The 22,931-nt window shown below is 39.4% G+C and overlaps 1 protein-coding gene across 1 annotated transcript in view; it reads left to right on the top strand.

Annotated features, from left to right (window-relative positions):
- The window catches only part of SGK1 (serum/glucocorticoid regulated kinase 1), a 112,203-nt gene that overhangs the window by 73,275 nt on the left and 15,997 nt on the right, over nt 1–22,931 (top strand). Inside the window, exon 3 of the mRNA XM_058735349.1 lies at nt 5,646–5,721. Within this exon, the coding sequence (XP_058591332.1) occupies nt 5,646–5,721 (76 nt within the window). The remainder of the gene's footprint in view (nt 1–5,645; nt 5,722–22,931) is intronic.

Below are 22,931 nucleotides of genomic sequence, written 5' to 3'. Positions count from 1 at the left end.
GAATACATAAAGGTTTGACCTGAATTCCAGTCAAACCAACTCTGTGTGTCTACTTTGTTTTGTGTTTTAACTTACAACTGAAGATGTGTGATCGTTGACTCTGATGCTATTACTGAAAAATCCATAAGAAGACAGGCTCCCATAAGCTTCTAAAATGACCACATATTGCCTCACCCCCCTACTCATGTCACCCAATATATTGCCTCCACAGTGCTCGTCTCAACTGCCAGCATTAGAAAACGAGTTCTATGAGGGCGGGGATGCATCCATCTGGTTCCCATCTATTCCACTTAACATTGTGCTTACCATTCAATATGTTATCCACAAATACTCATTCAATGCAACGTACAGTTGAATTAACTTTAAACCTGAGGGTAAATCTAAGTTTTAAGAAACCAATATCAGTGCTCAACAGACATCTTGAAATGTCGAGCTTTGGACTCTAACCCTAGATTAGTCACTCACTTAAGCTACTCCAGTCCTCAGTTTCCTCATCTGTGAAGCAAGGAGGCAGGTGACAAAAGATCTCTTCCAGCTCCTCAAATCTCTGATCCTTTCAACTCTACTAACATCTGATTTAATAGAGGCTTAGCCTGGACGTCCTGAATGTATGTAGACCAGAGGTTGCCACTGAGACGCTTGCTGGGCCAGGCAGGAGACATGCATAAGCAAAATGGGGTTGACTGCAAATCGTCCTAAGCAATTCACAGTCACAAAGGCCAAACTGAAAAATATAAAAAGCCAAAAAGAAGGCAAGTGAAAGAAAGCCTCCAAAAGAAGAACATTTGTCTACTTGCTTGGAATCACAGTCTCTTCAGGGGCCGAGAATAGTCCCTTTGTTCCATGTCACGTGGATGTCATTAATGTCAAACAACTGAATGAGGATAAATCATTGGTTCACCCAGAACTGGAAAACTTGTGATCCCTGGTGAGATTCTTTGACCAATCTCTGGACGAGACTCCTGTTGTCCTTGCAGATACTTTCATCTTCACGAGGGTGGAGGTTGGTGATTCCAGACAGGTCGTGGGATGTTTGTTGTAGTGAAGTCGTACGGATGGGTTCTCATCCTGCCATGTGCAAGATGGAGGGTTCAGCCAGAGGTAGAGGCCAGAGAAACCCACCTGCCCACACGTGTGGAAGTGAAGCCTCACCCGGAAACACCCAAAGATGACACGGTCTGGGTGGGTCAGAGATGCAGCAGGTGCTTCCAGAAGGACTGCAGGTGCAGCACACAAACTAGGGCCCACGTATGCTCCCCGAGCCTGCCATGGTAGCTTAAGCACAGTGGAGAGTGATTTCTTTAGCTGCCAGAGACCGTGGACCGTCGTGACCACATTTGACCATCCTTCCCGGTCACTGAGCTCCAAAGCTCTGAAATATTTTGGATGCCCTCATCTTCCCTCATTTTCAGATATTCACCAAATCTTAGAAAATCATTCCGGCTGCCCTTCACACCCATCCCTCCCGTTCCATGACCGAGGTGCCCTTGCTCAATGTGCTCTCATCCACATTTCTCTGGTGGTACAGCAGCTTCCTAATCCCCTCAGTTTTGGTCCTTTGTGACTCTGGTCTTTCATACAAACAGCCAAGGCTCTTGAATTCTCTCAGAGTGAAGGATTCATTGACATTCAAAGCCTGGTTTGAAACCTGGTTTCTTCCTAATTCCCAACCATTTCTCCTGTGAGCCTTGTATTCCAGTGAAATTGTTTCACCAACAGTGGCCCAACCCCGCCTTATTCAGTTTGGCTCCCACATCTTTGTTTGTATTGCCCCTCCCACCTTGGATGCCTTTCTACAGTCTGTCCACCAATCCAAATGCTGCCAGTATTTTCAAAACCTGTTCAAGTCCTCCCTCTTCCTTTAAACCTTGCTCAACAACTTTGCCCACACCTTTGCTTCCTTTTTAAACTATGGACAAAATGTAATAGCTATATGACATTCTTCACCTTGGATTTAGAGGTCCTCAATATCAGATTCCATAGACATCTTTTTGGGTGTCTGTGTCCTGCTCCCAAATCAGAATACAGGGTCCTAGTAATCAATGAGTTTTTGTTGGGTCCTTATAACAACCAGGGTAACATCTTGGACTTAAACAAAAGCTTAATCAATATGTGTTGGATATAATAAACCCATCCAAGAGAAAACAATCAAGGAAGACTTTTCTTCCCCTGGATACACAGAACTGAATTTAAACTTAATATTTGCAGGATGGCTTTACACCCTATGATAACTTCCAGAGGACATTTTCTAAAGGTCACTAACGCAGTTTGAGAAGTAAAATCTTATTTCCCTCGATCTGAAGTGTTCTTGCTTACTTTTGAACATCATGTAACCTGAGATGGGAGAGAATCAACGACGCTGGTTAATAAGAAACACGCATTGTGACAGTTCCTATTGTATTTTAGGAAGAACTAATGACTTTAGCAGGATGCGTAACTCATACACAAAATATAAATAAATCAAAAGTAAATCAGGGACGAATCCATATGTTCTGGTTTATTTTTTCCTGTGTCACCACGACAGGTAATTTTTAAATTATTTATATACGCATGCATATTTCTTTATTGTGGACCAATGTTCTTTAAATCAGGATAAGATGGAGTGAAGAAAGGTGGCCATAGCTGTTCCCTTTCTAGCAATCCTACAAATATTACAGCTTATCATTAATTGAAGGCATTTTGTAAAAGTAAGATTTGGCTCATTATTCATGTCAGTGGAATCTCTAATGATTTATTCCCAGGTTCGTTCCCCAGAGCTTGCTCAAAATTTCTGAACATCTGACATCTCCCTAAATGGGATATTCTGATATAACCTACCTTCTGATATTGAACTACTTCTATCCTTGTTCAAATGCCCTTATCTGTCTAATGTTCTCAGGTTATAGTAACTTATGAAAGTACTTCTAGATCTCAAAAGTCTAGGGAATAAGCATTCAGCAATGACCTTCCAGAAGTAATCCTCTTTCCTTCACCTTCAACCTCCAATACTTTCAATTCTATCAGGTCAAGAAGATTTTCCCTCCTTTGCCTCCAGGGACACATTACAGATAAGTTGAAAGAGAGCACTACTCCTATTAGAAAACTATTTTTTTAAGATAGCCTCTCCTCAAAATGTCTATAAGGATTTAAAATCAATGAGACCAAATTCCCCTGACTTTGCAGAACTCACAATTTTAAGGATCTCTTTTTAAATCATCAATTCCAAATCGCTCTGTATGTAAAACCGTGCAAGTGCTCTTTGTGTTTTTCAAGATGTTTATGCTGTCACTTATTAAATAAGTAAGCTTCACCAGCCTTCATTAAGCTTAATACATCTAATTGTTGAAATTGTTAGTTCCACTAATGACACGTGGTTATACAAAAAAGAAACAAGTCGTCAGTTGAAAACATTCTAAAGAAACTATAGACGAAATGTCACAATGTATGGTGTTTGCTTCACAACATTCCAGCCTGAAGAAGAGGGGACTAGATGAACTAAGATTAGTAAAATGGTAAAAAGTCGAAAATTGGTAACAGCCGGCTGATAGGTACATAAATGGTTATTATACTGTTTACTTTTGCGTGTGCTTGAAGCGTTTACCTCAGTAAGGAGACCTCATTTCATGAGGAACAGAGAAAGGAAGGAGCCTTGCCAACTTGGAAACGGAAGCCTAAGGTGAGACAGAATAGCCACTGTCAAATATCTGAGGTATTGTTTCTGAAGGAGAGCAGATATGTTCTACGTAACTCAAGAGTGAACTAGAACCACTGGGCAAAATTTTAAGGATCCAGATTTCAATTCAACTTGTAAAGAACTTTCCAACTTTCTAACAATTAGAGCTGTATTTTGGTGGAATATGTTATTCCTTTGAAGGAATTTATACAGAGGGCCACTTTTTGAAGTCTGAGGGATTTTTGCATGGCTGCTCAAAATGTCGTCCACGGAATGGTGCTGGTCCATTCACTGTTCTTCCCCTCACTTGGGATTACATTTTAACGATTCTTTTTTCACCACAATTTTGCTTCTAAACTCATACTTCCTATCAATTAAAAACAGATTAGACTACCAGAAAGTTCCATTAATGAAACGTTGACTACTTCCATTTTTATTTATCAAATAGGTTATGTCTCTGATATATGAACAGATGGAGGATGATGACCTCCCCATAGGGTTTTGTTTGTGTGGTAAGAACAATTGCCATGAAATCTTCCCTATTAACAGATTTTTCAAGGTACATCACAGTAACATTAACTATAGGCACAATGTTGTTCAGCAGATCTCTAGAAGTTAATCGTCTTGTGTAACTGAAACTTTATACCCACTTCTTCCATTTCCTACTTCCCCAGCTCCTGACAATTGCCATTCTACTCTCAGATTTTACGTATTTGACTACTTTAGATACCGCTTATATGTAATACCATGAAGGACTTGTCTCTCTACGTTTGGCTTATTTCCCTTAGAATAAGGTCCTCAAGGTTTATCCATACTGTTGCAGGTGGTGGGTTTCTTCATCCATTCATCTGTCCATAGGCATTGAGGCTGTTCCTGTCTCCTGGCTGTTGGGAATAACGCTGCAGTGAACATGAGGGAGATCCTGATTTCCACACATTCTTTGATAGTGGTTCACAACAAGAGAAGGAGCTCGTGCCAGACTATAAACTGACACACTGCTTCTTTTATAGGTAAAGACCTGCTACGGAAAGAAAACATCGGCAGAACTAAACTAACTACTTACTGACATTCTTGAGTATTTTGAGTATTGCTGCAGTGGAAGGAATTTATCCATTAAATAGTCATAGAGAGTTTTCACGGTAATCAAACTATAGATACAAAACACCTATAAATGGAATGTCCTTTTTAACACTAAGATTTATATTTCTTTGACTGAAAATATATTTGCAAGCCACACACCGCATTAGTGTAAAGTTGTGTAAAAAACCAAAGGGTCATTGCTGTTCCCTGGAAATTATTGTGGAGAATCTATTATTTACATATGCACTAGGCAGAACTGTGAGGTTGAATGCATTATGTATATAGCATATATATATATACATATATATATATATATACATATATATATAGCATATGTGTGTGTGCTCCTATTGAAAAAATAGATTCTGTTATGATTACAAAAATAAGAATTCTTTTTATTTTTTTGTTTCAAGTTTTTATTTAAATTCTAGTTAGTTAACAGATAGTGCCATATTAGTTTCAGAAGAGTTCATTTTAAAGTGCTACTGAATTTAAAAATAGCTCTTCCTTATTACGTATTTCCCCAAGCGTATACACTAAAAGTAGCATTTCTATTATGGAGAAGTCCAAAAAAACACTTTTAATGTGTGAAGTGTCCTCACATTGATATACTGCCAATCATACAGGGCCTCTGCATACGGCTGTATAGTTTACACACTGCAAAAAAAGCACAGGGTAAAGGAGCGAGTGGAAGCTTAGCGCCAGCCCCCATGTGCTTACCCGGCCATGAGCCCTGACAGCGAATCGACATCAGGTCAAGGATCACCCACAAGCCCAGTGTGCCCAGCACTGAATGGATGTTCCATATGTGCTAGCTTCAGCCTTGGAATCCTGCCTATAGAATTGTAGGTCTGAAACAGCGAAAACGGTGAATCCATTTTCACATCACTTCTTTTCTCCTTGTGTTTTCAAGGCGAAAGAGTCATGTAATCATGCCAGCATCCTGACCAAGCCTGACCCAAGAGCCTTCTGGACTAATGATGATTCAGGTATTATTGGCAAAATACACTCAGGCCCCGCGATGTACAGGAAGCATTCTGTAGTAAAGCCCTACCCAAAGGCAAGGTTTGGGGGGAAATTGTGTTTTGCTTGTTTGTTTGCTTATTTATTTATTTGTTTATACCTAGTCTAACACTTGACTATACTTCACGATCAATTTTACATGTACGTATGTGTTACAAGTCCCTTTAATTTATCTTCTTGGTTAGTGTCTAAAGCACCTATATGCTCAGGTGTAGCTTTATGGAGCGTGAAATACCTTCAAGTGTTGGGGGCAACTTAGGAATGAGTCTCTTTCCTGGAGTGGAGGACAGAGGTGAAGGATAAGGTGGGCAAGTACACTGGCCCAAGTTTCTCTTCCAGAGGAAGAAGAGGGTTAAAAAACCCATGGGGAGCCACACTTGAGACTACTTAATGGAGGGTGGGCATGACTTATCCTATCAATCCAGGGGTCTAAATCTACTCAGAATCAGAGGCATGCCACTTTCTGAGATCAGAGAATATGCTTCAGGTTGTGTAATTTAAAATTACCCTCAAAGAGTATGGGCCGTTCTTACAGGAAATAGAAGACACTTTTTTTTTTCCTTATTCTTATTCACCGTGGAGACACGAGGCCTAATTGCATGAGGCAAAGACCCACTAGAAATAACAGAAGAAAGTTAAGCTAAAGGAGCTAAAATACTTAGGAGAGTGTTACTAGAGCTTTCACCTTTTCTAATTAAATAGGATCTAATTAAATAGAGAGCAGGAGGAGAGTAGTAGAGACGATACCTAATATTTGCATTAGGCCTCACGGCTTTATGAAGGAAGTGTGTTCACAAAAATCTAATATCGTGTGTGCGGCAGCCCTGTGAAGTAGGAGGGGTGGCCTATCCTCACTGTCCCTGGGTGAGAGATAAAATCATATCTTGAAAGAGGTTAGCCGACGTATCCAAAGCTCACCGCCAGAAAATACCAGGGCTGGGAGTAGGTCTGAGAGCCTGCTGGCCCGATTCTGTAACACGCTTCCTCAGAAGAAGAAACTGTCTTGTAAGAAACAACGTGGGTTAAACCCCCGCTTTAATCTTTTCTTTGTAAAAGGGAGTGAGGAACTATGCCTATTAGCAGAAGCAGGACGGGAGTATAAAACTCTCTGATGCCTTTTTTCCAAAGACCAGGCTCATGGTCTAAACTTCCTATCAATATCGTCAGTGAAAAAAAAAAAAAATTGTTCTGTCTTGTTTTCCGCCTTTTGAACAGAGATGAAAAACATGAAAATGAATTGGCCTGTTTATGCCATCATCTTGGTGCCAGTATAGTCCCACCATAAAATAAACAAGGCAGCCTCTGGCTAATACCCCTACTCAGACCTGCAGCACATACGGCGTGAGGAAGCTACGTAGAATGAAACATCACAATCAAAAAATCAATGTTCTTAAAACTATGTAGAGACTGGAATGGGGAGGGAATCTGTCCAGGACAGGTCTAGAAAATAGCGTTCGGGCACTTTGGGGGGCTGGGAAAATTATGTTGCGACAAAAACTGATGCAGAACATGCAAAGAAATAGTAATAGAAATACTTCAGATCCGTTCATTTAAAAAACTTTTACTTTATTATTTTTGTGTCATCAATGGGGTTACAAAGACACCGCATCCCTTCTGCAGCAGCTTCTCTAATGAGGAGCTTCCCCAGTAACCAATTCCTACACTAGGGTCTATGTCTAGTGATTTTGGGGGCAAAGGAGAGGGGCTGGGCTCATCGTTCAGTCCATTCCTGATAGGGGTATTAAAATCTCTATCTATGGTGGTAGAATTATCATTGGCTTCTTTCACTTCAGTCGATTTTTGTTTCATGTATTTCAAAGCTCTAATATTAAGCACATAGATTCTCACAATGGTTACGATTTCCTGATGAATTGATCCTGTCCCACTTTATCTCTGGTAAAAGGCTTTGTCTGAAGTCTGTTTTTTTCTGTCATTAATATAGCCAAGCCAGCCTTCTCATGTCTACCCTTCACATGGTGTATCTTTTCTATCCATTTGCTTTCAACTTATCTGTGTCTTACAGTTAAAGTGCGTCTCTTCTAGTTGGGTTTTCCTTCTAAATCCAATCTGGCAATCTTTGTTGTTGTGGTTGTTGTTATTCAGAATGTTTATATCTATATCTACATATAGATATATCATAGAACATTATTAAGCCATAAAAAAGAATGTATAGACCACATCTTTTCTATCCATTCATCTATGAATGGACCCTTAGATCGCTTCCGTATGTTGGTTATTGTAAATAATGCTGCAATAAACATAAGGGTGCAGATATCGTTTCAAATTAGTGTTTTTATTTTCTTTGGGTAAATACTCAGTAGTGAAATTACTAGATCAAATGGTATTTTTATTTTTAATTGTTTGAGGAACCCCCATACTATTTCCCACATTGGCTGCACCAATCTACATTCCCACCAACAGTGCATGAGAATTCCCTTGACATCCTCACCGACACTTGTTATTTCTTGTGTTTTTGATTTTAACCACTCTGACAGGTGTAAGATGATTGTGGTTTTGATTTTCATTTTCCCATGATGATTCGTAATGTTGAGCATCTTTTCAAGTGTCTGTCAGCCATCTGTATGTCTTCTTTGGAAAAATGGCTGTTCAGGTCCTCTGCCCATTTTTTAATCAGATTATTATTATTATTATTACTATTTTGGTGTTGAGTTGTATAAGTTCTCTGTATATTTGGACATTAACCAATATATATATATCATTTGTAGATATCTTCTCCCAACTAGTAGGCTGTTTATTTTTTTTGTTGTTTTGTTGATGGTTTCCTATGCTGTGCAAAAGCTTTTTATCCTGGTGTAGTCCCAATAGTTTATTTTTGCTTTTGTTTCCCTTGCCTCAGGATTCATCTAGCTAGAAAATGTTGTTAAGGGTGACATCCAAGAGATTACTGCCAATGTTCTCTTTAAGGAGTTTTACGGTTTCAAGTCTCACATTTAGGTCTTCAATTCACTTTATGTTTTGTATAGTGTGCATAACGGTCTAGTTTCATTCTTTCGTATGTAGCTGTCCAGTTTTCCCAGCACCATTTATTGAAGAGATTGTCTTTCCCCTATTGTATGTTCTTGCCTCCTTTGTTGTAGATTCATTGGCCATATGATGGTGGGTTTATTTCTGGGTTCTGCTCTATTGATCTGTATGTCTGTTTTTGTGCTAGTACACTATACTGTTTGGATTGTTACAGCTTTATAGTATATCTTGAAATGTGAGATTGTGATATCTCCATCTTTGTTTATTATTGTTTTCATTTTAATTTTAGTATAGTTAACATACAGTATTATATTAGTCTCAGGTATACAATATAGTGATTCAACACTTCCATACATCATCTAGTGCTCATCACGACAAGTGCACTTTGTAATCGCCATCACCTATGTCACCCAAACCTCTACCCGCCTCCTCTCTAGTAACCATCAGTTTGCTCCCCTATAGTTAATGTCTGTTTATTGGTATGTCTCTCTCTTCCTCTCTTTCCTTTGCTCATCTGTTTTATTTCTTAAATTCCGTATATGAGTGAAATCATATGGCTTTTGTCTTCTTCTGACTGAATTCTTTCGCTTAGCATTATACTTTCTAGTTCCACCCATGTCATTGCAAATAGCAAGATTTCATTCTTTTTATGGCTCAATAGTATGCCATTATATACATATATAATATTATATTATATAATTATAATATATAATTATACAATATATATAATATATTTAATAAATATATATTTAATAAATATAAATACATTTTATACATATATAATTTGTATATATGTATATATACATATATACACTATATATGTATATATATGTATATATACAATATATACAATTTCTATATATTTATATATAATATCTATTTATATATAATATATAATATATAATATATAATATATAATATATAATTATATATTAATATATATTTCTTATATATTATATAATATATAATTATATATTAATATATATTAATTATATAATATATAATATATATTTATATATTATATATAGTATATAATATATATTATATATTATTATATATAATATATATTTATATACATAATACTATATATAATAATATATATAATTATATATAATGTATTAATATATATTATATATTATATATATATACACCCCCCTAATACCCCCTATTCTTTATCCATTCATCTGTCAGTGGACACTTGGGCTGCTTCCATAGTTTGGCTATTGTAAATGATGCTGTAGTAAATATAAGGGTGCCTGGTGATACCTCTACCTTTGTTATTTTTTCTCAAAATTGCATTCGCTATTCAGGTCTTTTGTGGTGCCATACAAATTTTAGGATTATTTATTCTAGTTCTGTGAAACATACTATTGGTATTTTGTTAGGGACTGCATTGCGTCTATAGATTGCTTTGCACAGTATGGACGTTTTGACAATATTAATTCGTCCAATCCATAAGCACAAAATATATTAATACAATGTGTTGTCCTTCACTGGCTGCTTTGATTTTTTTTTTTTAATCTTTGGCTTTTGTCAGTTTGACTATGATGTGTCTTAACTAGAATCTATGTTCTTTAAGATGTAGACCCCTCAGGTTGAAGAAGTTAAACATCCTTCTAATCTATTAGTAGCTTGCTTCGAAATTGAACCTGAGGGAGGCAGTTATTATTTTTTTGATGTTTATTTATTTACTTAATGTTTGTTTATTTATTTAATGTTTATTTATTTGGGAGAGAAAGAACCAGTGGGGGAGAGGCAGAGAGAGAGGGGAACAGAGGATCTGAAGCGGGCTCTGTGAGATCATGACCTGAGCTGAAGTCGGACGCTTGACTGAGCCACCCAGGCGCCCCAGGATACAATTATTTCTGCTGTGGTTTCTGCACTGCAGCAATGTTGTCCTTCCTCAGCATATCACCACTCTAACCAAAACTTTTCCTAAATGCCTTCAATTCTGTAAAGGGTAAACACAAGCTGAAGCAATTTTATAGCCATCCTTTTGCAACACACAAAGGTATGAGCCTTTAGGTGGATTCTTCACAAGGGTAATATTCCAGTCACAGTATGAATTCTATGATGTGGACTTTTACCGAGTCCTGAAATAATTGTGATAAGATTATTCCATCATTTCCTACGGAAAATACATTTCAGCAAATTGCCTATTTCCATTCGAAGCCAGCCGTCATCAGAGGATTTTACTTACTCAACATAATGTATAGACTCTTGAAACACGGTTTAAGTAGAGTTAAATATTAGGTGTAACTAGGCCACACAGTTTGATAGAAATAAATGTTAAATCTTAAAACTAGTTTGTTTTGAAGTAAAGAATTCTTGAGGGCTCATGCACCTTGAAATCAGATGGGAGTGTCTAGATTTTCATACTGTCTTTTTTTTTAATATTTATTTATTTATTTATTTATTTATTTTGAAAGAGAGAGCATGCGAGAAGGGGAGGGTGAGAGAGAGAGGAGACAGAGAATCCCAAGCAGGCTCCGCACGGTCAGCACAAAGCCGGATGCGGGGCTTGAACTCATGAACCAAGAGACCATGACCTGAGCCAAAATCAAGAGTCAGGCGCCCAACGGACTAAGCCACCCAGGCGCCCATCATACTCCCTGCCTTTTTGCATGACTGTCGGAGGACAGAACTGGCTTGCTCAGTTACCATGTGCAGATACGGTAGTTGGAGAAACAAAAGTAATTTTCAAAAGCTTTTGAAAATACCATAATATAGAAGTAGCATTTCATCATAAGAGAGAAATGGAAAATAGAGAAAGGAAGAAAATTAATCACCCGTAATCCTACCACCCACACTTGTTTTCGTTGGACTGGACTCTCCAGCATTCTCAGCATTTGTTCTGACAATGAGCAAACAGGCTTCACAAGTTTAGGCTCTGTCCTATTTTCTTTGTTTTTAGGCTTTGAAACCTGAGTGGTTTGTTTTTGCACACCTTTGGTTTTCAATTGCTGGTCCTGCTGAGGCCTGTGACATTCTCTTAAATTAGAATCTCAAGGTAGGATGAGTTTCTCCACACTTTCAAAATATGTGTTTTTCCCAGTACTGTTACTGATAACACGGATAATGCTCTTTGCTTAGAGGAAGTCAGATAATAAAGTGATTAAACAAAAAGGTTTCCTTTGCAAAGGCCAGGATTTTAACTGGACACTTGATTTGCCAGGTAGGAAAATGCAACCCCTTGATTATCTTCCTGGGCTTTTAAGTCACGTTTTCACAAGAAAATGGCATTCTACCTTGGAGATTTTCAAAATGTCTACACTTCTCTCAAGCAAAAATTGAAGCGCGAGAATCAGTACTGTGCAAATTTTTCCCAGAGGAATAAAAATGAATTTTCTCTTACGTTTTTCAGGATCATGCATTGTTTCTTTACAATTTCTAATGAGTCATCACATTTTAAAATTCAGCCCAAATTTCTGGGGATGCAGAAATCACTCTAAAGTGGTATATTTGTATTTATTGAGCAGCCGTAATAGCTTATGTACCAAATGTAGAAACAAAATGATTCATAGTTTAAAAACATATGGACTGCAGAACTATTTCAGTCTTCCAGAGAATATGCAAAATTAGATCAGTGATTTAATATAAAGAGAGGGAGGACTTCATTATGTAGATTTTAAAAAGCGAAGAAACCTAATTTCTAGATTTTTTTTCTTAAAAAGCAAAATACTCTCATGTTTCTATCTAGAAAACAGTTGTTTCATCCCTCAAAGTATGGCATTATCTAACAAAAAAGAAAAATGTGATACAAGTTCGACATGATCTGCTTACACAGAAACTCGCCATCTGACACAAGTCAACTGGGTGTAGACTTTTCCTCTTGCTATTAAAGATAAACCATTTAGTAAAAATCTGTGGATACGTGAAAATCTTTTAAGTGGACTCACCTCATTTATTCAGGTCGGAACTAGAAAACGGTAGCTGTCCCAGTAATAAAGGTCATCTTACCAGAGTGAGGAATCCCAGACTTCACGTAATGCCACCAAAGGCAGCAGCAGTGGAACTAAGGCTTTGGAAGGACCAGGGAGGGACACAGTCGTAAGGACTCTGTGCTCGATGCACTCTTGACTGCCCCTGTTTCTCTAACTCAAACTTGTTTCAACATCAAACTTGGTATTAATTCCCCTCCGTCATAAATCCGGGAGCCACAATCATCCTCGGTTTCTAAACCACATCTCTTCCAGCCCACTGGACTCACTCACGTCAGAGCCGACCAGCAAGCCATTTGGCCATGCTTGCCAGTGAGCATGCGTAGAGCAGCAGGAACGCCCCTCCCCCTACACACACACACACACACACACACACACACACACACACACACGTGCGCGCGAGGTTTACCCCCCGCTGTGGTCAGTGTGGTGGGCTCCTGAGTTGGCCACCACCTTCAAGGCTTATTACCCGTGTGACCTGGACAAACATTTTCACCCTTCTGTACTTCCTTTTCTTTCGCCTGCAAAAATGGAATATTTATGCGGACCACAGAATTTGGGGAGGGTTAAAGGAAATAATGCAGGTCAAAGTCGTCAAAACGATGTCCGACATATAGCTCATGGCCAATTTATGTTAGCTCTTCTTACTTGTAGACAGAAATGTGTCATTTATAGAAACCTGAACACAGAGGCCCCTGCTCTATTTAGGGTTTACAAACCATAGGTCGAAAGAAGAATACACTTTATTTTGTCACTGCTGTTACTATCTCCTACTTTATTGGACCTGAAGCTTGTTTTTTTTTTTCTCCCTGAATCCCGAAGCTCATTATTCACTGTTGACTGCTATCTGGCTCCCCAGACATAAGACTGATAAACTTCCTGAAAATAGACATATGGCTGGACATAAAATCCTCAAGCTGGGGAGAACCTTGGACATGGCCTAGTCATTTAGATAAAATATCACCTTCCATGAGGATCTGTGAAGCAAAAGACACTACGTTTATACCTGACTTTAACCTTTTACAATGGTTTAGAGGGTTCCTAGTTCAAGGACGAGTTATTTATTCCAGTGAGTAGCAAAATATCATTTCAAAACTCCTCTGTTCAAAGATAGAGTCATGCTAGGGGCACCTGGGTGGCTCAGTGGCTTAAGCATCTGACTCCGACTCCGGTCATGATCTCACGGTTTGTGAGTTCAAGCCCCCATTGGGCTCTGTGCTGACAGCTCAGAGCCTGGAGCCTGTTTCGAATTCTGTTCTCCCTCTCTCTCTGCCCCGCCCCTGCTTATACTCTGTCTCGCTCTGTCTCTCAAAAATAAATAAATGTTTTAAAAAAATAAATAAAGATAGAGTCATGCTCATCTAGAGTTTAGGTTTGACGGCTAAAGTTTATCAAATCCGATCCTTCTGATTGTCCTGTTACCAAGTGTGTGAATATGTGACTGCAAGGCTCAGATTAGCTCAGCGCGGAGAAGCTCCCCGTCTCTTTGCCTCGGAAGGTGTAAATTAAGAGGTTAGCTTTCTGAAGCTTTGCAGTTGGAACAAAATCTGTTTCTGCCCTTGTTGAACTCAAAATGTTCTCTTCCTCTTTGTTATGACCCAAATTACTTGTTATTTCTGCTGTTTTACCCAAGGCTAAACTAACAGTATTTCACAGTAGCTGATTTTTCTGATTCCCAGGGCTCTTTTTAAATGTTTTCAAACAGTGTTTCCTTGTGCCCATTTTATCCAGATCATTCATTTCATGTCTAAAATCTTTGATTTTCCTAGCATTGAAGGGCATTTTATTATGGCTAAAATTAATCCAGAACATTCTCTCACTGAAAAAAATGAAAGGAAAGTAGATTAAATTCAACTTCATAATTTTGGCAAAGTTATTTTTCTTACACTTTGATGAATATTTTATTAGTTTGCATCAGACTAATCTAACAGCAGATTTTTTTACATTTACTTATTTTTGAGAGACAGAGCACAGGTGGGGGACAGGCAGAGAGAGAGAGGGAGACACAGAATCCGAAGCAGGCTCCAGGCTCTGAGCTATCAGCACAGAGCCCGATGTGGGGCTCAAACTCACAAACCGTGAGATCATGACCTGAGCTGAAGTTGGACACTTAACCAACAGAGCCACCCGGGTGCCCCTAACAGCAGGTTTTTTAAATATAGTGGATTTTGGCTGCAGCTGATGTTAAAATGTCCTTGTGTATTTTATCATTTTCAACACGCTGAGACATTCTGCCTCTGACGGCTTTTTTTTTCCCCCAAGAAGAGTGTCCCATAATACATCATACGTAATACATGAGACAATTATTTCGGAAGGTTATATGTCCGGCACAGCAAAAATAAATGAAAAGGGGGTTGGGGATGGTTGTCTTAATAACAGAAGCATTTTGTTTAGCCAAATATAAATATAGTTTATATAGTTTATAAAATATTTATAAATATATTTATAAATTATATATAAATATATATATATAGTTTATAGTTTATATAGTTTATAAAAATATTTTAAGAAGAATAATTTTTCAATTTTCAAATTGTACGTTATAAAGAGAATAGGTCAGTGACTAATAAATGAAAACAGGCTACCTCGGGGATGAAATGGTCCATGGAAAGGGACAAGTGCAGGATAGAGAGGGAGGTATTGGGCATAAAGGGTGGATGCATGGGGGTAGGAGGAGCATGAAGATATGGAGAAGGTTTTATACGTGGGATGCTCAGAAATGAGACTAGAATTGGAACTCAAGACGGGAGACTTCGGCAAGCTCATTTGTAAAATGAGAGGTAATGGAAGTGAATCAACTCTAACAGAAACTCATTCGACAACGATGCAAGTGGACAGCGAAAAGCAAATGGAAATGGATTTAGAAAGGAAAAAAATGGCTCCTTGTGGGCTAGGGACCTTGGCATGGACTTTGATGAGCAGTGTAGCTCTGGGAGCCCACCAATGCCTCCTCAGAAATACGTGGCCATCACCTCTTCCACTGATTACAATTTGGGCTCCGAGAGGACAATTTAATATTAAGAGTTCAGCTGCACTGTTCTTGTAGGTATTGAGTTTGAAAACTTGAGTTTTCAAATTGTCGTCCCACACCTCCCCTCAGCTGATCTTTCCAGTTGCCCTGTGCGAATGCTCTGGTTTCTCTTCAGATCCCATAAATCTTTCACCTCTTACCAATTGCCCCGTGGGATTGGCAAAATGGGTGTTAACCCAGAGGATACCTGAAGAAGTGAAGTGCTTTGCCCAAAAACGAGATATTGAGTCATCGGTACTAAAATACGGAAGTGACCTGGAAATTCCTCCAGTTCTCTTGCTATAGCTTCACGGAGGTAAGAGGGGAGCTTTGCAATGAAAGTCGCTTGAATGTGGACGCAAATGTTTGAGGAGAGAGCAGAAAGTCAAGGATGAGATGTAGCCTTGCCACGGGGCAGGGGGAGCTGGCAAAAGGGAGAAAGTAAGGTAAATGCAGGGTTTGTTTTCAACGAAGGAGCTATATTATATCCCTTCCTGTCCAGCACTCTGCTGGCTTCTAGGGAAAGGGGCAACAGTGTCCCCTTGAAAGTTCAAGTAGATAAACTGGACAGACACAGGTAGACTGAACAAAATCGTGTAAAGCCAAGTTAGACTAAGTACAGCTGCCTACGGATATGTGAAGGACTGTCATTTGGAACAGATGGACAGGCAGATCATTTCACTGGTTAAAAGCAGAATTTTTGGCGTCGGAAAAGCCTGGTTTTGCTACTTCTAGCTGTGTTGCCTCACACAACTAATGTTTACCTCTTTAAGCCTCAGATCTTAAGCACATATAAGTAAGGTTTTCATGATTATTATGAGGATTAACTGAGAAATTGCATTAAAAAAACACTGAAGCATAGTGCCTACTACTTAGTATAATCATTCGATGTTAGCTATTGTAATAGATGCTCAGTAGAAGTTACAGGGAGGAACATGTTCATTTCCGTGAGATACTTTCACTGTTTTCCCGGAAGTAATCAAGCTAGGTCTACTGTCTTTGTTCTCTGATATCTTTATGGAAATGTGCTTTCAAATATTCTCAAACTATTAAAAATTTAATATTTTAATAGTATTAATGTAATAGACAATGTATGTCACATATAACGTATAAATTACACGATATATTGTGTGTGATATTAATTCTAATCCTCTAAAACTGTTTGAAGGAAAGATACGGGAAAAAATGGCAGTTCTGAAGGACCTTACAAGGTTCCCGTTAACTTTAAAGAAACCGATAATCCTAAAGAAAATGAAAATCCTAAGAAAAGTAAACAGGAAGTGGGAAGAAATAAGAAGGAGGCAGAGGAGAGTGGTAAGTGGGGCTTAGACAAAAACAGACATTGGGCTCCTTTCTGCCCTTTGGCTATTTGTTCCCATTGTCAAAGGAAAAACCAGAAGGCAGTGGGCCATCAGTGAGGCTTCCGAGAGCAGCCTGTAGATGTAAAGTTACAGTATTTACAAAGCAGTAAAGAGGGGGAAATGCTTTTGCTCTTAAAAGGTAAATTCAAGGTTTATTAAACAGCACGTGCCAAACTAGATTTATGTTGGCATATAAAAAGATACATAAACAACATGATTTGGAGAATGAATTGCAAACAGGTCTATCATGATGATCTATGCTCGTGTTCTAGATTTTTAAGCAATATCTTACGAATTGTGAAATAGAACCATTGTAGATACTGACAGTAATAGTCTTGTCTCTCTGGAATACCATTTGATCTAAATGAGGACCAACTCTAGTGGAATTTTAAACATAAGAGTTTTATAAGCAAAAAACATAGCAACTTTTTCTTTTTTTTTTAATTTTTTTTTCAACGTTTATTTATTTTTGAGACAGAGAGAGACAGAGCATGAATGGGGGAGGGTCAAAGAGAGGGAGACACAGAATCCGAAACAGGCTCCAGGCTCTGAGCTGTAAGCACAGAGCCCGACGAGGGGCTCGAACTCACGGAGCGTGAGATCATGACCTGAGCCGAAGTCGGCCGCTTAACCGGCTAAGCCACCCAGGCGCCCCAGCAACTTTTTCAAGTGACCATATTTACTTAGCTTAGAAAGTGAGGCATTATTCATGATTCCTACCTTTTGCTCACATCTGTTTCATTTCTTGTCTGCGATTTTCCTGTGGTTTTATACAAAGCCTATTTTCATTTTTGTTGTTAAATTTTATTTATATCTGTTGTGAAGGGGTGATTAGGAAACAAGGTTGCTGTCATCAGACAGACACACACACACACACACACACCAGAAGTAGTTAATGCATCTGAAACTCTTAGCCAAACCATCAAATAGTTTTTTGGGGACAACCAATCTTATTTGTTAAAAAGATTCGGTAATCACAACTCAAAAACAGATAGTACTATCAAAAGTGTCTGACAGTAAGACCATATGCTGTTAGAAAATTTGGCTGTGACAGCTAAACATTGTTCTGATCCAGGATATAACAATAAAAAACAAAAATAAATTTCCTCCCACTAACTAGTCTAGAATAAACATCTCCCACTATAATGTGTCACCTGAGCAAAGGATCGTGGCTTTTAATGTTTATCTTAGGGTTTTAAAGCTGATGAAGAGATATGCTGGAAAATTTATGGTAGGCCCAGCAGAGAGATTTATTCATTAAATATGTCCAAAATTGACTGAACATTTAATGTGCGATGCATATGTTAGGAAGTAAGGAAAGACAAGAGTACCAAATAATCCTGCTTTTTTGGCGTCTCAAAATACTAGAAAAGCGTAAACATGTGCACAGATTCCTAAAATCCCTGCTTAGCTGAGGGGTCATTACTAGCAGGGATGAGACCATGAGCCTCTTGGGGGTCTTCAGGGGCTGGGGAAGAGCTTCAACACTTCAGAATAAGCTGTATGGAAAGTGAAGTTCCTGCTACATCTCCTGAAATTCTAGGAGTAGCCGATTATGGAATCACAATGGACACCTCCCAAAAGTAACAGATATCAAGCAGTCACATTTTTGGGGGGCTTTTTTAGGCATCAGAAGAACTAAGGTGCCACCCTGGCACATGGAGTATTCGAATTGCCAAGTTGTGGTCCTACTGAATAAAACATAAAATGTGCTGTAGGTGACCCTCTGAATTTTCTACAAAAAATTATCCAGTGCCCAAACAATGCCTTCCATACATTTACTCAAATATATTACACGGATGGTCAAGTAGTAATATAGTTAGGGCATCACTAATATTTCTTTGAATTTTGCCTGGTAAATTGAGGCAGTGCCCAATTTTCACAAGGTTACGGATAATTTACAAATATTGTAAATTATTAGCTAAAAGGAGAGTGGGCATACAAGAAAAGCAACAAAATCCAAATATCAAAGCTAGCCAGGAATGTTTTAAAAATAGTGAAATATACTCAAGTCTACTAAGCACTAAGAAAGCAGCAAATGATGTTGAATCCTCAGGAAATACCAATCCAAATGCTTAGAACCAAGTCAGTGGGTTAGTGCATTTTCATATCTCTGTGTGAGATGACGCTTCTGTGTGATACCCTTGTGTTATGAATGACACCACTGAGATACTGGCACGTATAAGCACAATCATGGAAGTCGATAGCTGCAATGCTATCGTCCCTTTCTGGGACATTGCTGAAGGATAGTGGTGAAGAAATCCTCTCAGTGGGCAGAAGTTAAGAGCAATTCACCTGGTTGCTCATTTTGCTTGGAAGGAGAACTGGGCAGACAGGGGACTCTATACCCATTCATGGGAGGGCAGCTAATGATTTGGCAGGATGGTCAAGCAATTGTAAGCAGAAGGAACATGATTTAAAAATGGGTGACAAGAAAGTCTGGGGAAGAGTAATATGGATAAGCTTCCCTGCATAGTCAAAAAATGTGAAGATATTTGCGTGCCATGTGAGTAATTTCTAAAGGGTGATCTCAGGAGAGGAGGATTTTAATAATCAAGTGGATAATATGACTCATTTTGTGGATATCAGTCAGCCTCTTTCCCAGTCACCCTGTCGTCAAAGGGCTAGTGAACTGAATAGCCATGGTGGCAAAAATGGAGGTTATACATGGGCTCAGCAACACGGACTTCCATTCCCCAAGGCCAACCTAACCACAGCCATGGCTAAGTGCGTAATCTGTTAGTAGCAGAGACCAATCCGGAGCCTCTGATGTCACACCATTCCCCAGGGTGATCAGCCAACCATCTGGCAGGTAGATTACATCCAACGCCCCCATCATGGAAGGGGCAGACGCTTGTTACTCTGGATACTGATTTGCCCTTCCTGTATGCAATGCTTCTCCCCACACAATCATCTGTGGACTCACAGAATGCCTCATCCACCATCAGGGTATTCCATGCAGCACTGCTTCTGATCAAGGAACTAGCTTTATAGCAAACGAAGTATGCCACTGGGCCCCATGTTCAGGGAATTGACTGGTCTTAACCATATTCCCTAATAACCTGAGGCAACTGGCTTGACAGAATAGTAGAATGGCCTTTTGAAGATGCAGTTACAGTGCCAGCTAGATGGCAATACTTTGCAGGGCTGGGGCAAGGTTTTCCAGGAGACTATATATGTTCTGAATCAGCATCCAGTATATGGTGCTGCTTTTCCCATAGCTGGGATTCACAGGTTCCGAAATCAAGGAGTAGAATTGGTGGTGGTGCCACTTCCTGTTTGCCCTAGTGACCTACAAGCAACATTTTTGCTTCCTGTCTTCTCAACTTGATGATGCCTTGCTGGCCTAAAACCTTGGTTCCGAAGGGAGGAATGCTTCCACTGGAAGACACAACAACGACTTCATTGAACTGGAAGTTAAGGCTGCCATTCAGCTTCCTTGGGCTCTTTGTGCCCCGAAATCAACAGGCAAAGAAGGGAGGGACTATGCTGGCTGGGATGACTGGTCCTGACGACCAAGGAGAAATTCGACTGCTACTCCACAGTGGAGGTAAGGAAGAGTCTGTCTGGAATATAGGCGATCCCTCAGGGAGTCTCTTAGTATGACCGGGCCTTGTGATTAAAGTCAGTGGAAAACGACAACAACCCAATCCAGACAGGACAACTAATGGCCCAGACAGGACCACTACTCCCCTGTTGGGGAGAAAGGTTTGCGTCACCCTATTAGGTAAAGCACCGTGACCAGTTGAGGTGCTTACTGAAAACAAATAGGTAGTGGCATAAAATAGTTATAAATACCAGCCGTGACTACGCGACCAGTTACAGAAACAAGGACTATGACTGTCATGAGTATTCCTTCTTTATTTGTTATGAATATGCTTGTGTTTCTGTACGTGTGTATCAATCTCTTCGTTTTCTTCCCTCTCTTGTCTCCTTGTCCTGTAACATAAGATGTGGTGACTGTATACCCACGGTAGTTAATAACTGTGAACTTTACGTTCATAGTATTTACATTATAGGATACGAAGAAGAATAAACATCCCACAAAGACTTTACATCTTCTGGGGGAAGAGTTAGTAGGTTTTCAGTTCTATGCAGGATAGTTGCATCGTGTTAGGTGGCAGCTTTGACCTTATTATATTGTCTTTATATGGAAATTAAACACAAATTAATAAGATACATGTGGCTGCCAAATTCACAAGAGGTGGACTTGTGATAGTTAGTTTTATGTATCAGCTTAGCTGGACCACAATGCTTAGATACTTGGTGAAACATTATCTCAGATGTTTCAAGACAGTATTTCTTGTATGAGATTAACATTTAAATCACATTGAGTGAGGCAGATTGTCCTCCATGGTATGGGTGAGCTTTAACCAAACAGGTGAACAGTTGAAGGTTTTAACAGAACAAAAAAACTGACCTCCCTTGAGCGAGAAGGAATTCTACCGGCAGATGGCCTTCAGACTTCAGTTGCAACATTAGTTCTCTCCTGGGTCTGCAGCCTGCCCCCGACCCTATAGATTTTGAATTTCACAGCCTCCACAGTCACATGAGCCAGTTTTTTAAAAATAAACTCTCTCCCTCTCCTCTCTCTCTCTCTTTCTTTCTCTCTCTGTATACACACACACACGTAGACACATATATGTAAATATGCATACACAGAGATACGAAAATACAATTACCTACCAACTTGGTACTTGTGCATGTGCCTCGCCACTCTGACAACCCAACGGTCATTCTGCCGTGGCTGCAGAACTACATGCTAGGCACCTTCATCGAGGCCTTACCGTTGCGTAGAGAAGGATATTTAAATTTTTTTTTCTTAATGTTTTTATTTATTTTTGAGACAGAGAGAGACAGAGCATGAGCAGGGAAGGGGCAGAGAGAGAGGGAGACACAGAATCAGAAGCAGGCTCCAGACTCCGAGCCATCAGCACAGAGCCTGATGCAGGGCTCGAACTCATAGACTGTGAGATCATGACCTGAGCCGAAGTCGGACGCTCAACCGACTGAGCCACCCAGGAGCCCCCGAGAAGGATATTTTAAAAGAAAATAAAGTAGGGGCACCTGGGGGCTCAGTAGGTTAAGTGTCTGACTCCTGACTTCAGCTCAGGTCATGATCTCGTGGTCCTGAGACGGAGCCCTGTGTCGGGCTCTGCACTGAACGAAATACAGGTTGACATCTTGCTACCAACATCTACTGAGGATACATCTACTTTTACAGATTCTGCAGGACAATCACAGAATGCTGGGAAGAGACCTGGAGAGCACTAGGCTGTCTCTGTGTCTGAGCTGTGCTACTCTGGGAAAGTTAGCTTGCCATTTCTTTAACCTCTGAGCAAAGGGGAGTTCTCCTTAGTTAACGGCCAACGTCTCATGAGTATGATCAGTCCGCACCTGCAAAACCCGGGAGGTTCATGAAAGCAATAGGCCAGAGGGCCTTCACCCAAAAGCAGAAGCAAAGAATCATGGGGCCTAATGGATTCTCATTTTAAAATTCTATTTTAATAGATGGCAAAGAATTAGGGGACAAAGGAGAATTTAGGGAGCAGGTTTAAAAGGAGAGAGAAGAGAGGATACATTTTTCTGACTCATTGGAAGATTATCTGTGGTCCTTGGAATAAGAAGCAACACTGGCATTTTACCAAGGTGGACAGATGAAAGCCTTAGATGGCCCCCCTCCCAATGGTAAGAGTCTCTGCACTTGACAAAGTGTCCATTGAATGTGGTCTGTAAAAAAGAGTATCTACTTCAGTTTTCTTGAAAAATGGTTATTCACTATGATTGTTTAATGACCTCCTTGGACTAAAAGAACAGCCTTGATTTCAAAATCTTCCTTGTACATCATTTATAAAATTTAGTGCCTTGGTTTTCTGAAG

The sequence above is a fragment of the Neofelis nebulosa genome, chromosome 6 (assembly GCF_028018385.1).
Source record: "Neofelis nebulosa isolate mNeoNeb1 chromosome 6, mNeoNeb1.pri, whole genome shotgun sequence".
Classification (NCBI taxonomy): domain Eukaryota; kingdom Metazoa; phylum Chordata; class Mammalia; order Carnivora; family Felidae; genus Neofelis; species Neofelis nebulosa.
Note: the sequence above shows the minus strand (reverse complement) of the source record. Positions and strands in the feature narration are given on the sequence as shown.